This window comes from Quercus lobata, chromosome 4 (assembly GCF_001633185.2).
Source record: "Quercus lobata isolate SW786 chromosome 4, ValleyOak3.0 Primary Assembly, whole genome shotgun sequence".
NCBI lineage: Eukaryota > Viridiplantae > Streptophyta > Magnoliopsida > Fagales > Fagaceae > Quercus > Quercus lobata.
Genome location: NC_044907.1, coordinates 31,783,853 through 31,802,710, shown reverse-complemented (window position 1 = coordinate 31,802,710; position 18,858 = coordinate 31,783,853). Strand labels below are relative to the sequence as shown.

The 18,858-nt window shown below is 34.7% G+C and overlaps 1 protein-coding gene across 1 annotated transcript; it reads right to left on the bottom strand.

Moving 5' to 3' along the window:
* Positions 1–13,143: 13,143 nt before the first annotated feature.
* Positions 13,144–17,314, bottom strand: LOC115987329 (UPF0481 protein At3g47200-like). Its single transcript, XM_031110861.1, has 2 exons — positions 17,118–17,314; positions 13,144–14,696 (listed from the first exon to the last, which is right to left on the bottom strand). Exon 2 carries the CDS (start codon positions 14,676–14,678, stop codon positions 13,275–13,277), a length of 1,404 nt encoding a protein of 467 aa, XP_030966721.1. The 5' UTR covers positions 14,679–14,696; positions 17,118–17,314; the 3' UTR covers positions 13,144–13,274.
* Between the last annotated feature and the right edge of the window lie 1,544 nt (positions 17,315–18,858).

Below are 18,858 nucleotides of genomic sequence, written 5' to 3'. Positions count from 1 at the left end.
TCTTTGCCATTTAATTACTACTGTGGTTGTGATTATTTTCAGTTTAGATTGTTTTATCAATTCTATTTTAGCTTATTTTCATATTTTGCACATACATTGTTTGATAATAAACTTGAATTGGTAATTTTTAATTTGGGGGTCTAAACGTTCATAGGTGTTTTACACATTATTTGAACATTCAACAATCTCCCCTTTGGCTATTCCATGACAAAACTCTAAAACAGACTCTAGACTTAAAAATGTGAGTTAGGAACAGTTGCAAAAACTCACTCACACCTAATTCTAGATCTGTGAAGCTCTTGAACCATACGAGCAAGTTTCCTGAAAACTATATCACAAAAATTTCATTGTAAGCAGAAATCTTAGAAAGCATATGGAGCAAGCACAATACGATCAAGCAAGTATGAATATGACAATTAAGCATAACTTGACCATACAAGAACAATCACAATAAATAGTGACTACAATGAACATGCACATGGTGAATGAATATCTGGATATGCAAGCTAATAAGCCCAATGCAAAGTATCATTTGCATGTCCAACACTCAATCAATTCAAAAACACTAAAGCAATTGCATTAAGGGTACAAGATCTAAGAAGGGCACAAGAGTACTTAAGAAAATGCAACACTTTAACTAAAAGTACTAAGCTACATAAGCAAATGTACAAAATAAAGCATAATTTAAATAGCTAGAACATCCAAGTATCCATAACACAAAATATCCAAGCATTTTAAAACCAAAGTACTAAAACCATAGAGTACTAAAATAAGTGCTATGCAAAACCATAAAAACTGTGAAAACCATGAGTGCTATGAAAACTTTAAATGTTCTCCTTCTCAAGATAGACTACCCCTCAAGAGCTACCCCAATACTACTCCCCCTTTTTTACTAGAATGGCCAAAGAACTACAATTGATGAGTGAAGCTATCGAACTTGGCCGCCATTAAGTTGATTTGATCCTGGATAGCTACAAGGCTATTGGAGTGCTCAGTTGCTACATCCCTTAGACCATCGATCCTCTCAAGAATGATCTGAAAAGCATCTTGAGGCACTGATGGAGACGATGATGCTCTGCTCCTACCTCGACCACCACCTCATCTTGGAGGACGTTGTTGTTCAACTTGTTCAAGTTCTTCAACTTGTTCGTCTCCCAAAAGTTGAACTCTACTCCTTAGGATTGTTTGAGAGTTGATGGAAGGAGGTGAAGTCATTAGGCTTATGTCCTGTGTAGTCTCCACACCATATTCATGAAGAATCCTCATTATCAGACTTGGGAGAACAAGCTTTTCCCTTGAGGTTGTCTTTGTAGCTTTGCAATGATAGTGTATAAGTATGCACCAATGTCAATGTAGATATTTTCACGAAACTCCATGAGGAAGATGTCTCTAGCATTGTTGATGGTGGTCAACTTCCTTACTGAATACAAATTGAACATCATGATATAGGCGAGGCATCTCAAATTCGGAGGAAAGGCAATTCTGTTAAGACATCTTCCTTCCCTATAACAACCAAGGCAGAGTTGTATCGATTCTAGATCCTTAAATGGAATGAACTCTTCATGATCTTGTTCTTCATGCCTAAGCTTACCATCAAAGTCCCCCCTGTCAAGAGTGAATGCATGACCTCTAATGCAGCATTCTATGTGATCTTCTTTGAGTGATGCATTTGAATAGAACTCTCTAATCAAAGGTTCACAGACTCTGGGGAGATCACCAAGGAGTTTTTCCTAGCCTCATCCTTCAAAATAGCTAGGGATGAAGGAATCCTTGAGGTCAGTAAGATTCACAAATCTCTCCTGAATGATTGGAGCTATTTCGAATTGATGGGAATTTTGAATTGATGGGAATATCGCCCATAGTGTTGAGGGGAGCGAAACAAGCTATTGTTAAAGCGTTTTCTCTTGTCACCACACTGAGCAGTGGTTTTCTGTGGAGCCAACTACAAAATATAGCAACAAATACCACAAAAACAAAGCACAATAGTCAGTAACAAACTTGATTAGTAACAAGTTAGTACCAAAACTAATAAACTACGAATTAAACCCTAAAAGCTAGAATTTAAAGAGTAATTCAAAAAAATTGACATGTGAAGATGCTAAACATAAAAGTATGATATAATCATGGTATAAGTCATTCAACATGTCAAAGTTTATTTGTGTGTGCATCATATGAAAAAATGTGCATATAGGGCAAGAAAACACGCAAAGGGCAAAGTGTGAAAACACATAATTATTTGATTTTTCAAAACAAGGAAACATGATTATCCCCAAAAATTTTGTACTCAATGGAGTCCAAAAATACACACAAAAACATCAAAAAAGACATTTTATCACCAACATGGTATGCACAACACAACCAAAAACATGGTATAATGCATGAGCATGTAATAAAAACATGTAAAACAAGTATTATATCATCATCCTCAACAAAACCTATACATCAATTTCACCAAAGACAACAAAAACCCATGTTCATCAACCATATTTCAATATCTCAACACAAACAACAAATCCATGAAAAATAAGGCTTTAAACTTGAAATAGAGTGAAAATAAGTGAAAACCCATACCTTTTCTTCGAGATTGAGTGAAGATTGAAGATGAAAATGGCGGTTTTGAGAGAGGGAGAGGCGGAGAAGACAAAGAGGAAGGCACATGATGTGAGGGAAACTGAAAAGTTTTTGAAAAAATGTCTGAGTTTTAACCTTATTTGTGCAAAACACGTGATTTTCAGGACTCAACTGACTCGTGAGTGAGTCGCCAAAATCCCTTGAATAAGATTTTGAAAATTTTCTCTAAGTCTTTTTCGTAACTAGGACTTCCACTCACCAGTGAGTTGAATAAATCATTTCCATAATTTATTTATAATAAAAAAATCATCAAAATTTGGACCCTTTTCGAAAAGATCATCTCATAGCCAAAAAGTCATGAAATTTTCAAAATATCTTTTAAAATATCTAAGAGAATACACTCTCCTTCAAAAATTCAAATAATAATTTCCCTTTTCAAAAACCCAATTAAAAAATATTTTCCTATACAAAATTAAAATGCGACTTTTCAGAAACTCAAGAAGTTTTCCTTCTCAAAATATGTCTTCAAAAATTATTTTTCAAAAATGATCTTAAAAGAGAGAAATTTGTCCATAGTCTAAATCAATTGGGCCTATGGACACAAAATTGAAGTCAAGCCAACAGAATCCCCCTCCCTTAAATCAAACCTTTGTCTTTGTTGTCGTTGTTGTAGTTTTTCTTTTATTTGTTTGGCATGAGAAAATTAATATTAAATTGCTTTTCATTTAAAGGATAGAGGTAATAAGACCATACGAACTTGTATATGCAATGAATATTGAGTGAATTTATAATGTCTTTGAAGGAAGTGTGAAAAGTTTGAACCATTTTTTCAAAAATTTCAAAGTTTAGTCCCATTTTAAAATTCTATTTTAATTTTGGACAAAGTTTGGCTGCAACTCTTATTAAAAAAATTCTTACTAAAAAAATTAATATGACTACAAATTTTGAAAATTTAATTGTAGGAATCTTGTATGTTCTTTATATTCTTAATACGTATGTCAAATTTTGTGCCAATTGTATTTATTATTCGATCTATAAACCTTTTTTTATGCATAATTTTAGACTACAAGAACTTGAAATTTCAACATTCAAATGATAACATAGCTATTGATTTTTAATCTTCTAAAATTTTTGTAATGCATGGAGGACATAAGAAAAAAAAAAGAAAAAGTAATCCAATGGTGTACTTGTCAAAGTTTAGATTCAATGAAAAAATATATTGAGTAGAATTGTAATCATTGATTAAAACAAAATAGACAAAAAATAAAATGAATTTTTTTTTTTAAAGAATCAAAATAGATAATTATTTTTAAGTATCTACCCACTACTACTACTACTACTACTACTACTACTATTATTAGATTAAATTGTTCGTTATACTTTAATATTTTAGGTAAGACATACATTTTTATTTTTAAAGTTTATATATATATATAGCGGTAATTTCTGTAAGGTTGAATTTAATCAACCATTTTGTTGGTTTTATTCCGTGCCAATTTGCTTATAATTTAGCATTTAGAAACCCTGTATTTAGGTAGGATTCATGTAAGGGTAGTGTGTGAGAGAGTGTGAAGAAAAGCTCAAAAGTGTGCACTTAGCAGGGCCTCGCGACTAGATCTCGCAACTGGCAAGTCACCAAAGGAGGCACACATGTGATATATGCAGGGAAGTTGAAGACTCACGTCGGTTGGAGCACTATAGGAAAAAACTTCCAGTCTGGCTACATAGTTAGCTTGCAGTTCAAACTCATGACTTAGTCAAGTCGCGAGGCCAAGTTGCCAGACCACCTTGTTTGTTAAAAACCTGATCTTTCGCGTTCCAAACACACACCAGTATAAATACTCCTTATACCCACGTATTGTAGAGAGCTTTCAGAGAGAATTTTGAGAGAGAAACCCTAGAGAAAAACAAGATTGACTCATCCACAATCTTTACACCTTGACTTTCCAAATTCCTCTATTTTCACCCTCTCCATTGTTACATCCTTGAGAGGTACACTTAGCCAAATCCTTTTCTCACCAAACCCATATTTGTGAGAAGGTTATTTGGTGCTTGGGAAGCAGTTAGGAAGGGACCAATTGATATTGGTTAATGCTATGGGCTATAATGGAAACTGGTAAGCTAGAGAAGAAAAAGGTTCGGCGTAACCTCGTTGGAGCAAGAAGCTTGGAGGGCTTAGGTATATTAGGTAGATTAGGCTTGGAGGGTCTTCTATTGTTCATGTATTCCAACTTCATTCTCTAGTGGATTATTGACCGCTTGGAGAGCGGCGGAGAGGTTTTACGCCGAGGACTTCGATTTCCTCTTCAATAACACATCGCTGTATTGTCTTTGTGTTTGCATCTCTCTTCTCTTAATCTTTACCTTTTAATTACTGCTGTGGTTGTGATTAATTATGTTTTAGATTGTTTTATCGATTTGTTTTTAGCTTATTTTCATATTCCGCACATACATTATTTGATAATAAGCTTGAATTGGTAATTTGTAATTTGGGGGTTTAAATGTTCATAGGTGTTTTACACGCTATTTGAACATTCAATTGGTATTAGAACAGCTGCACTTGCTATGATATAATTACCTTAGTGCAATCCTTGGCTCCGTTTGAGATGGACCGGTCTCAATCTTTAAATGCTCCACCTTATTTTGATGGAAGCAACTACGCATTTTGGAAATTCCGAATGAGGGCATTCTTGTGTTCAATTGATGAAACTATTTAGGATGCAGTAGATGTAGGATGGACTAGGTCGGAGGTCGCTAAATCCGCTTGGGATAAGGCGGCTCTTGTGGCAGCAAATGGAAATAGCAAAGCACTAAACGCTATTTTTTGTGGTGTATCTCTAGATGAGTTTCACAGTAAATCTCACATCACAATTGCCAAGGAGGCATGGAAAATATTGGAGACCATGTATGAAGGCATGAAGAAAGTGAAGGACTCTAAATTGCAAATGCTAACCACTTGATTTGAAGAGCTGAAAATGAGTGAGGACGAATTATTTGACTCATTCTATGGCAAGCTGAATGAGGTGGTTATTGGCAAGTTTAATTTGGTTGAGAAAACTGAAGACTCAAAGATAGTAAGGAAAATCCTTCTATCATTGCCAGAGAGCTTCCATGCAAAAGTTACAGCAATTGAAGAGAATAAAGATCTTGATGACATCAAAGTTCAAGAACTGATTGGCTCACTTCAAACATATGAGCCATCTCTACCTTCACAAAGAAAGAGCAAATCCCTTGCTCTTAAGACGATCAATGAGAGGGTAGAAGCTCATGACTCATCGGATGAGGATGTTGTTGATAAAGATGTGACATATCTTGTGAAGAATTTCCGAAAGTTCTTGAAGTTCAAGAAAAATGGAAAGTTTGCTAAGATTGGAAAATTCCCAAATTTTGGAAAGGAGAAAAAGGATTTCAAGAGGAAAGATGGAAAGGACTCTCAATCCTCTCAAGGAATCATGTGTTTTGAAAGCAACGTACATGGACATTTCAAGAAAGAGTGTCCCAATTATTTGAAAGTGAAGGGCAAGGTGTATGCCACTACTCTTAGTGATTCAAATTCTTCTTGTTCAAACTCAGATGAAAGCTGTGATGGAAAGGGAAATTTCTCTGCTTTCATGACCATTGCTCATGTAGAATCTTCGAATGATTTTAGTGTGCTAGAGGAAGAGCTTGGTGAGCACACTGAATTGGAGTCAATTGGGATAGTGGAAGAATCTGATGATGAGGAAGATGACGGAACAGTGGGACTGCAAGAGACCAATAATTCCCTCCTTGAGAAGATCGGTAAATATGTAAAAGTGGCCAATGTAACCATTAAAAAGATGAAGAGGGCAGTGGAAGATTATAGAAGTCTTCTAGTGTGATACAAGGAGACCAAATGTGAAATGGAGACGCTGAACAGAGAGTTAACCGAAGCTTACTCAAAAATCAAATTCCTTGAGCTTGAGGTGGTTCAAGCCAATGCTAAAGTAGACCGAGTCTCCTCCAAGAAGCTTGATGAAGTACTTGCTCATCAAAAGCCTTTCTTCGATAAAAGCGGATTGGGATACACCAGTGAGAGTAGTTCAAGTGTCAAAGTGTCCAAGGATATGAAGCCAAAGAACCGATAGTGGCTACCACGAATGCTGAGAAAGTGAAGCCGGAGAAGAAGAAGAATGTGACTGACCAACAGTTTTTGACTAAGCATCCTAAACAATCAGTGGTCAAACCTAAGGGTAAAGGGAAATCACTCCCAAAGTCACATAGGGGCCCGAGAACTCAACACTTCTGCCATCATTATGGAATTCAAGGTCACACCAGACCCAATTGTCATAAGTTGCAAGCATTGAAGAATTCAGGTGCTTAAAGGTCAAGAGGACCAAGAAATGACAAAAGGAATTGGGCTGTTGAACAATCAAGAGGTCGAGATGGTGATTCTGGAGTAATGGATGCGATGATGATGATTGATGCATTCACCACCTGTTTGGCAAGCTTCAGTAGAAGGTTTGAAAGCCACAACACTTGTACCCAATCCTATAGGGATATCACCCCAAACGCATGTGATGTGTGGGTGAAGAATGTTACTTATGCATAAGCATTACAACATGTCTATGCATTAATGCTTCCTATGTTTTGTGATTCTGCTTGGTTGTGTGCTTTTTGTTGTGATGCTAGCTTGTTTTGAATATTTGTGTTTGTTTGTTTCCATTTGTTTTTAAATGTTTTTACATTATTGTTTTTGATCAATCTTTTCTTGCTTTTGTGTCAAAAAAAAAAAAAATCCAAAAACACATAAAAAGTAGAAAATCCAAAAAGTTTGATCGACATTATTGTGTATTGTCATAAGCATGTTTTGCCTTGTACCTTTGTACTTATAGCTTTGTGCATTTACAAGCATAGCCTGTTCCCTATGCATTCATATCATTGTGGGAGAAATCTTGACATCTTTGTCATTCTTGTAAATAGATCTTCAAACTTGTCATGAATGATTAGTCAACAGTTTTGTTGATCTTGAGACATGCATAGACTTGTGCCTATATATCTTCCCACTTGTTATTTTATTTTATTTTTTTATTTAAGAGCTCAACAAATGTAAATCTCCAAATGAAAAAAGATAATGAGTTGCAAAATTCATCGCACATACTAGTATTTGACTATGAAAAAGGAAAAGCGACTTTTATGAAAATGTATGATGCCCAAAAAGCCAAAGGCGTACTCATCAAATTGAAATATTTAAAATTTCAGACATCAATCTCAAAATAAGATGAATTGATTCAAAAAGATCAAATGTTATGATGTGAATGGAGCCAAATGAAAAGCTTCAATACTATGTTATCAAGTTTATGTGGGAGGTCATATATGCATATTTCTATAATTGAGATGGGTCACTTTTAATTGTTTTTGGAAAGTCTTTTGTTTTTGTAAAAATATCAAAAATTTCAAAAACAGTGTTGCCCTGTTCTGCCGACTTGGTCATGGGTCAATCCAGTTGCATGCCCCCAGTCGCGAACTTACATAGAAGTTTTTCACGACTCACTGGCGGGTCAACGTCCCAGTCGCGAAAAAGACTTAGAAATTTTTTCAAAATTTAGGGTTTTTAAAGTTCTTGTGACTCGGTTTGGCAACTTGTTCGCGAGTGGAAGCTCTAGTCGCGAGGTTATACAGAAGTTTTCGCAGCTCCTTTCGTGACTTCCTCACTGGTGTACCTTCCAGTCGCGAAAAACACTTAGAAAATTTTTTAAAAAATTTTGTCTAAGGTGTTTGGCGGCTTGACTTGGCAACTTGTTCATGACTTGGTTCAGTCACGAAAAACGCGTGTTTTGCGCTTTAAGGACAGTTTTTTTAAACTTTTCAGTTTTCCCTCGAACATTTTTTACGGTTCATTGTCTTCTTCATTCATCTCTCTCACAAACTCACCGTGTTTCACTCACAAATCCACCATTTTCATCATCTTCTCAACTTCAATCTTCAAGAAAAGGTATGGGTTTTCTTATTTTCTCTAAGTATTTCATGTTTATTGCCTTAATTTCTTGGATTTTTGAGTTGTTGTTGAGTTTTGGTATATATGATGATTCGGTTATGGGTTGAGTTTATTTTTGTGAGTTTGTGTGAATGGGTTTTGTTGGCATTAAGAATTTGATGCTTGATATACATGTTTTTGTGTATGTGTCTCATTTTTGAGTAGTATGTATCATGCCTGTACTGTGTTGTCCAGATTATGCTCCTAGCAGATTGTCGTAGTGACAGTTACTTGTGATTCTATGGTGTTCATAAATTTCATTATGCTTTGTTGTGTGTGCACACTCATCAAATTTACACACCACACACACATGTGTGCTGATGCTTAAATGCTGCATACTTGGTACATTTACCATATTTGAGTGATATGTCTTTCTAAACGACAATGTGTGTTGTTTTCATAGACTAACTTGGATCTAATCAGTTTTATGTTTGTGTCTTGTGGTTTTGCATTTGGTTCTCTACTGTGTGTATGTAATTTTGTAGATGTCTCATCATTCCTCTCGAGGAAGAGAGCCTGTAATTGAGGTTCTATCATACCCTGTTTCAAAACGGACTCGACGTTCGTCTCAAGCCTCAAACAGTGAGATATTCAGAACTCCTCTTGATTCACAGACCTTCTCAAGCATCTTTGAAGATGCTCCTACTGTTGTGGAACGAGTGGTCAAATTTGATACCTTAAGAACAACGTTTATCCCTAGGATTTTTGAAGCAAAAGATTAGGCTAGTTTGTTCAGGAACTTCGAGGACCCGATAGATGAATTGGTAAAGGAATTCTATTCAAATTCTAGATATACTGAAGTTGAGCTAAAGTGTTGGGTATGAGGAAAAGAGTTCTCCATCAATCCAGACTACATTGCAAAGGTTCTTTGCATCTCTAGATTGGCAAATGTAGACCTCACTCCGTATGATGATAGAAAGCCTCAAGTACAAGACATTCTTCAAGTTTTTGGGCTTGATCATGAGGTTTCAAGCAAAGGCACATCCATAGGCACTGCAAAGTTTGCACCTGAACTGACAACTCTCAAATTAATCATGTTCTCCAACCTTTATCCACTCTCGAACACTGCATTCATTAAGCTTGGAAGAGTGCAATTCCTATGTGATCTCATCATCAGAGTTTCGATTGATATTTGTGCTCACATTTTTCAGACCATTGGGAAAACAGCAGCTCGAACGGCAGCCCAAACATGTATTCCTTTTTGTAGTCTTCTCATGAAGATCATGGTTCTTAAAGGTGTTTGTCCCCCAACAGATGGCAAAATACTGCCACGTCTTTGACCATTATCCATGATATCTCTTCAAGCAAGTAAAAGTCACTCCTCTAAAGCACCTAAGAGTGAATTTTTCCCTCATGCCACTCCATCTGGTCATGGCTTAGCTACACCTATGCATACCAAGATTGCTTCTCCCATTCCTCCTAAACTACAGACGACTAGCATTCAATAGGAACAATCTAGCCATCAAGATGACAGGTTGGGTGTCTTGTTTGAGAATCTGCATATGCATATTGCCGGATTTGAAAAGGTTCTCTACTCCACCAACAATCAAGTCCAAATGCGTCTCACGGCCATTGAGACACAGCTAGATGCCATTCAGTAAAAACTAGAGGACATCCTTTAGCTATTTGTGCCAAAAAGGGGGAGAGCATATCGTAAGGGGGAGAGCAACATAAGAAAGGAAATGTGTATAGTGACAGGGGGAGTTGTTTGCTCAAGAGGAGGAAGATGACATATATTCACATACTCTTTTGGATAGACTAACCTATGATTGGCTTGTCTAGTTTAAAGTTATTTGTTTATAGTTTCTATACTGGTTTAATCTCACAGATGCTTATATTGTACTTGTTGTTTAAAGCTTTTGGTACTTTGATTTATATATTTCAAATAATATTTAGTATTTTGTTTTGTACCCATGCTTTGTAGCCAAGTACTTATTGTTAAATGTTATGCATTTTCTTTAAGTACATCACTCTTGTGCCCTTTGTTGGATTTTATATCCTTAATGCAATTTCCTTGCATTGTTGCATTGGTTGAGTGTTGGACAAGCAAATGATACTTTGCATTGAGCTTATTAGCTTGCATGTCCGGATGTTCATTCCCTATGTAAATGAGCATTGTAGTCACTATTTATAGTGATTGTTTTGTTTTGGTCTAGCCATGGTTTATTGCTTAATTCCATTTTGCTTGATCGCATTGTGCTTGCTCTATATGCATTACAAGTTTTTTGCATACAATGATCATATTGTGTTGTTGTTTTTTAGGAGATACTTGTACTTATGGTTCAAGAGCTACACAGATTCTAGAGTTAGGTGTGAGTGAGTTTTGTTCAACTATTCCCAACCCACATGTTAAGTCTAGAGTTTGTTTTAGGTTTCGTCACGGAATAGCCAAAGGGAGAGATTGTAAGGTTGAATTTAATCAACCATTTTGTTGGCTTTATTCCATGCCAATTTGCTTGTAATTTAACATTTAGAAATCCTATATTTAGGTGGGATTCATGTAAGGGTAGTGTGTGAAAGAGTGTGAAGAAAAGCTTAAAAGTGTGCACTCAGCAGGGCCTCGTGATTGGATCTCGCGACTGGCAAGTCGTCAAAGAAGGCACACGTGTGAGGCATGCAGGGAAGCTGAAGAGTCACGCCAATTGAAGCACTACAGGACAAAACTTCTGTTCTAGCCAGGCAATTAGCTCGCAGCTCAGACTCACGACTCAGTCAGGTCACGAGGCCAAGCCGCTAGACCACCCTATTTGTTACAAACTTGACCTTTCGCATTCCAAACACAAACCAGTATAAATACCCCTTATACCCATGTATTGTAGAGAGCTTCCAAAGAGAATTTTGAGAGAGAAACCCTAGAGGAAAACAAGATTGACTCATCCACAATCTTTACACCTTGACTCTCCAAATTCCTCTACTCTCACCCTCTCTATTGTTACATCCTTGAGAGGTACACTTAGCCAAATCCTTTTCTCATTATAGCCATATCTGTGAGAAGGTTATTTGGTGCTTGGGAAGTAGTTAGGAAGGGACAAATTGATATTGGTTGATGCTATGGGCTATAGTAGAATCCGGTTAGCTAGAGAAGACAAAGGTTCGGCGTAACCTCGTTGGAGCAAGAAGCTTGGAGGGCTTAGGTACACTGGGTAGATTCAGCTTGGAGGGTCTTCTGTTGTTCATGTATCCTAACTTCATTCTCTAGTGGATTATTGACTGCTTGGAGGGCGGCGAAAAGGTTTTACGCTAAGGACTTCGGTTTCCTCTTCGATAACACATCGTTGTGTTGTCTTTGTGTTTGCATCTCTCTTCCCTTAATTTTCTCCTTTTAATTACTGTTGTGGTTGTGATTAATTATGGTTTAGATTGTTTTATCGATTCTATTTTAGCTTATTTTCATATTCTGCACATATATAGTTTGATAATAAGCTTGAATTGATAATTTGTAATTTGGGGGTCTAAACGTTTATAGGTGTTTTACACGCTATTTGAATATTCAATTTCAAAATGGTATATTTGTATTGATGAGTGATAAAATATATCGTTCCCTACTTTTCTTAGCAAAATTAAAAGGTATCTGGTATGAAATTGACTCTTTTGATATAAAAAACCAATTAAAAAATATTTCTAATAATACATGTTACAATTGCGTCTAAAAAAAAAAAAAATTAAAAATTAAAGTTGATAAAATTCTATTTTAGTTCAACTATGTTACAAGAAAAATTAATTGGATTAGCAATATTAAATTGAAAATAAAATATTAGCAAAATTTGAATGCAAAGACTTAATTGGTAATTTTATATCTCAAAAATCAAGAAAAATAGATTCAAAAAATATATATATAATTAAATAAATATGATTTAATTTATATTTAAATATTAAAAAAAAATGCCTCTCTTAAAGTTGTCCCCATATGCCTCTAAGCACATTGAGCAGGCCCTGATTTAGCCCGAGTTTGGGTGCGTCCGTGCGGGTCATCCAGCCAAGCTTAGGAACAGACCATCTAGCTTGACGGGTCAATTAGCGAATCGTTTAGTTCGTTTGTATAAAGTCAAATATTTGGGTCTAAAGCCCACTAATTAGAGGAGAAATTTCAAGCTCATAGGTTTTGGGTCTATTTGTTGGCTTTGTTCATGCCCCACCCACGCCTTACATTAAGTGGCACTTTTTTAACATGCTGGATCATGGAAGCTTGCCACTAAATAACGTGCACGAATACAAATAATGTGTTTAAACACTTTTTGTGTTCTACATTTTGTGCTTCACCAATCAAAACTTACTGTGTTTCAATTTTTTTCATTTTATACTTTAGTTATTTTACTAGAAAAGTCAAACGATATATATGATAAGTTGTAATAAGTATATGTTGGAACACAAACACTTGGACAGATAATTTTGTATTCATGTACACAATACATGTGGTGCTGAAGTGAAATGTATTGTGCCGAAGTGAAATGGGGAAGTAACCACAAGGAAAGTGTCCGTAGTATTGTTGGAGGGTATACCTCTAGAGGGGTAAAACTTATTAGCCCAAATGCAGACTATGGATGGGTGCTGAAATAACCTTTGAAACATTCAATATGTAAAGTCGAAAGTATAACTTGTTAGGAAAGAAAGGAGATCACAAGCTAAACTTAATCATAGTTATTTTCAAAAACAACTACAACCAAAGCCAGATTTCCAACTGATATTACAGTACCATAGTAAAGGAAACTTATTTGTGATAGACAAAAGGCCTAAGGAAATTGCCGATAGTTACAAGCAGGACTATAATTCCAACAAAAGTTGCGGTGCCTCTCCAAATATCACGGAAATATACTGTTTTCAAGGATGCGATATTTTTATTCCACCAGTTTTCATAGTGTTCATTAAGATTTTCAGCGTCCTTAAGGTAACATGAATTTTTTTCCACAATTTCTTTTCCAAGTTTGTTAACCATTTTGGCAACTTCTTTATCGCTGCCTAGCGAGTGAACAATAATCTTCTTGTCAACAAGCAACTCCGCATCGTCTCTAGTGTTTATAAGAAAATCCAATAGCACGATATAATTGCATATGTAAGCTTCTTTTGGATAATGACACTGCTCCAAGGCCATGATGTTTCGAAAAATGTGTTCAGTTGCATGATTTATCTCAAAGGGTGGGATTACCAAGCTAGTTTGCATACGTTTCAAGCACCAAAAGCATTTCAAGCAAGGTAAGCATTGCAAGAGCCATGAGCAATTGAAGCATGGAAAAATTTCCAAGGGATCCGGCTTCTTGATTTGAATGTCAAGCAAACGCCTATCTTCTTCTGATGGTTTTTTCTCCCACTTCTTGAAATTCAATCCTGCCGTGTCCAGCTTTGTTGCACTATATAAATGTGCAATAATACCGTCACTACTTTTCAACTTGGGTGAATAGTAGAAATATCTTTGCAAATCAGTGAAATGTTTTACTTCCTTCTCTTTGGGTATGATCTTGCAATTGTCAATGTGGAAAAAGTAATTGCAGGCAAGCTCAATAAAGGACTTATGAATGCTTGGAGAACTTTCAATGTGATGATGTAACTCGTCAAGAATGAAAAATGGAAGTTGATTCTCAAGTAATATCAAGTCATGCTTTATGCCTTCCTCCAGCCATGGTTTACTTAATATATAATCATCCTTTTCATATTCTTGCCTTGCAGCAGTCCTCAAGAAGAGCTCAATGATAAAGATAGAATCCACCAGAATCATTTTCACGAAATCTTTCTTTTCCGGCAAAGAGATCTCTTCTGCATAACAATGGCGGATATCCTTTTCCCTTTTCTCAATGATGTTTGCAAATTCCTTCTGGCTTTCACAAGTTGTCTGGCAAAAGAATTCCTTGAAATATCTTAGTTTCAAACTTTCCATATTCTCCAGTTCCTTCTTGGTGTCCTGTTCCTTGTTGTTGTCCTGTTCCTTGTTGTCCTGTTCCTTCTTGTTGTGATGAACAGGGCCTATTGAAATAAGCTTTGGAGTGTAGGCTTCTTCCCTTACCTCGCGAAGTTTGTTGGGGACCTTGTAGATGCGACACTTGGGGTGCCGCTTGGCAGGCCTGACATCTTTAACGTCAATGATAAACTCTGAAGCATCAGGCGTGGACATCTTTTTCATATACCAGGTTCCTTTTTCCTAATGATAGACAAACAATAATCATAAACATAAGAATAAAATCACCAAACAGTCTAAACCCAAATTTGTTCCAAGAAGCACCATTTGGAATAGCTTCTATTATGACCATCAGATTTTTTATTGCAAAAGATACGTAATCCTGTCTCACAATTGTAGGATACACAAACTATCAAACAGAGGATACATAATTGTATTTCACTTTATATTCCACCAGGTATATCATGTACTTGATTATTTTCTTTTTTTCATTTTAAACTTTTTTATTTTATTTTATAAGAAAAATTAAACAAATACATGATAAATTATGATGAGTGAAACATAAAATACAATACAAAAGATGAAACAAGATTTGTATTAATGATACATATATGTGAAACATGAGATAATTTAGCATTATGACAACTTGTCAAGTTCCATCCCAACCCCAGCCCAAACAATTGCTTCTAACAAAAACAACTGCTTTAAGAACTCTAGCCAATTACAATCTAACACCTATACATGTAAAAGTATATGAGACGCAGATGACTTCTTAAGCTATTTATAATGTAAGATAACAGAAAAATGGACATGACCCGTAGATTGTGTAGAGTTCCTCAAGACATGTTGCACAGCTGCTATGCTACTACTCGGCCTCACATGATGGGAAAAAAAGTTTGAACTTTGTTCATTTTTTATTTTTTGGTAAACGACGGGAAATGAACTCTGTTCATTTGGACATAAAATATTTTCCACTCAAAAGTATTTTCAATTGAAAATATATTCTAGGAAATTACTTATTTTTAATTGGACAAATTTTCTTGATAATTCAAAAATCTCTTTAGTTTTTATCAAATCAAGATGAAATTTGGAGTTTCTATTTAATTCTTATCTAATATTTTTCCTTCCTATATTCTAGGATATCATGCTCATATATTATACCAACGTTTGAGCATGCTCTCACGTGTGTGCTCAAAGCAAGGACGGAGCCAAAGTTTTGAGTTAAGAAGGGCGGCTTTATTGTTGATTGTGTGCAGTGGTTTCAACCTTTGACTCTGCTACCACTTAACTATTGAGATTTTTTTTTGGTCGGTAAGAACAAAATTATTTTTGTTTAGAATTTTTTAAATGACAAGGTTGTTTATTTTAAATAAAATTGGCTAATTGAGCTTTCTTTTTCTTTTTCTTTTTTAGTTTTACTATTGATAATTTTTGTTGTTGAGTTTCTTTTTTTGGGCTTGTATATTTTGTTTTAGATTTTAGATCTATAATTTTTTTTATAATCACTTAAATGAGGAAAATACTAGCACTACAAACATTTTCATAAATTATTAATGTAATAAGTGGTTACTAATAAGTAAAAAAATGATGTAAGTGCTGGGTCCATGTGTATATATATATTTATTTTTAAACAAATAAAAATGATAAACTTTAGAGATAAGCAGTAACTGTAATTTCTTTTTTGAACGTGAAGGGAAAACATCTTAATTTTAGGAACTTTCTTTTTGAATTCAAAATGAAATTTGTTATTTGACATTTATGATCCTATCTCTAAATGAAGTTATCTTCATTAATGAGGGTATTTTTGAATCATATAAAAGTTCAGTTGAAAGAGAAGAATCTCTTATATATAGTATAAATTAAAGGGGAAATTACACTTTACCCTCTTTTATACTTACCCCCTAAATTATGAGAATGAATACTTTATCTCCTCAAAATTATTCTCCGTATAATACTTTCCCCCATAAATCATGAAAGTGTCCACTTATCCCCTATATTATAACCGTGTAACACTTAACCCCCCATCCTATCGGTAACAGTTTAGGCAAGTAAGCTTGTATTCTCATATTGTAAGTGAATAAGTGTAAAAGTGATTTAGTTTAGGAGAGTAAAATGTGTATTTTTATAGTTTAGATGGAATGTATAAAAAAAAATGTATATTTTTAATAAGTGTGCATTCTCATAGTATAAAGAGTAAGTGTAAAAAGAGTATAGTTTAAGGGTGTAGACTGTAATTTCCAATATATTATATTAAATTATTGGGATACCCCCAAAAAAATTAACATTTTCTTTTCATTAATTCTATTTATAGTGTAAATTGAAGTCAATCAATTTAGTAAATAATTGAAGTGACTGAACTAGTTGATATCCACACAAATCTACCTCAAAAAAAAAAAAAAAAAAAAAAAAAAAAAAAAATATACATCTCTTAAACCCTTTTTTTTTTTTTTTTGTGTGTGTGTGTGTGTAGAGAATAGCGTCTCCTAAATTAGAATTTTGAAATATGAACTCAGTTACTTACTAAATTATGAAAAATAAACTAAATTATCAATTTTTGGCGAATTTATATTGTAGAAAAAACTAAAGTGAAACGAAGGAGTAAAGAACCAGCCACCTGCAAATTTTATTTAAACAAAAATAAAGTGAAAGGATGGAGCAAAGAACCTGCAAATTGTATTTGAAAGAAAATGCTTCAGCCTTCTAAACTTAACTCCAAGAAACAGCACAGTCTGATAGAGATCATGTCCATCGAAGCAAAGCTAAGACTCTTTGATTCTCTCTCTTCTCCCTCATAGCTTAAACTCACTCATTGAAGAAACAATCTTCTATACTTCTGTATTCTTCATAGCAATTCTCAAAACCTTCTTGCCCTCCTATTTATTGAGTGAACCCCCCAACCCTTATTTTCTCTACGTCATAACCATGACGTCTTTTCTGACAAACACAAAACTGTCGCATTTACTTGTCATTACTTTGTGCATTATTGGTAACAGCTAACAAGCACCATCACTATTGTCTTTTTTTATTTAGAGCAACAATTATTAAGGTTGTTACCATTCAACTTCACAAGCTGGCGTGAAAACAAACAGTCAAGATGGAGGGCCATACCCCATGAATGATTAACGTTGTATTGACTTGTTTTTAGTCTTTGTCATGGGACAAAATTGCCTTATGTCCTTTTCACTCAAATTATATAGCATTTTGTCTCTCTTCCCAAACTAATTAGGGAAATGCCCCTCTTTTGAAACTCGACTTTTTAAAAATCGAGTTAAGCCCTATAGTGACGTTTTCAAGGACCTATAGTGATATTTTTAAGGACCTATTGTGGCGTTTTATAACTCGATTTCATAGATATCAAGTTATAAAACGTCACTATAGGTCCTTAAAACGTCACTATAAGTCCTTAAAAACATCACTATAGGGCTCCATAATTTTTTTTTTTAAATCGATTTTGAGAAAGTCGAGTTTTAAAAGAGAGACATTTCCCTAATTAGTTTGGGAAGAAGGGTAAGAGGCTAATTAATTTGGGTGAAAATGGCATAATGACGTTTTGTCCATTTGTCATGACAAGAGAAAATATGATTCCCACACACATGACCTGATTTCTTTCTTTCTTTTTTTAGTAAACATCACATGACCTTGTTCACTTACATCTTAATCACACAGAATGGTAGCTAGAAGCAGGACCCAAGTGTGACCTATAAGAGAAATATACATGTTGCATTATGGATGTGTTTGGTTGGGGGTTAAAAAGTCGGTGATTAAAAATATGAAGGGGATTAAAAAGTGGGTGATAGGAGAGATCTTAATTTTTACTCTTAATGTTTGGTTTGGGTTGAAAAGTTGAGGAATAGTAAATTCATTTTTTTTTTTTTTTTGAGAAACTTAATTTTTTTTTTTAGAAGAAAAATGAGATGATGAAAAATGTAGTTTGTGAAAATTTATTTGCACACCCCTATTAGATTAAAAGAAAAGTAATAAAATATTTTTATTGGAAAATTATGTGTGGATAAGCATTTCATTAACAAAAAAAGAAAGTATAAAAACCCACAAATGAGGAGGAAAAAAACCAAAAAAGATGAACACAAATAAAAATAAAAATAAAAAACCCAAAATGAGAAGCAGCAAAAAAGGACGAAAATGGAAGAAGAAAAAAGACAAAAGCTAAAATAAAAACAAAACATTCTATAATGGGCATTTTAATCCAGGGTTCCGCAACCATTTTGCAGCCCTATTTCTTTCCAATTTCTCCCCAATTTATGGAGATTGCATTTTAATGGGCTTAGGAGAAAATAGCTAGGCCCCTATTGTTTTCCCTTACATTTTATTTTGCAATTAAACACTCAAATATATCATTTTCTCTCTAATTTCCCCACCCCCTAAAATTATCCCAACTATTAGGTTC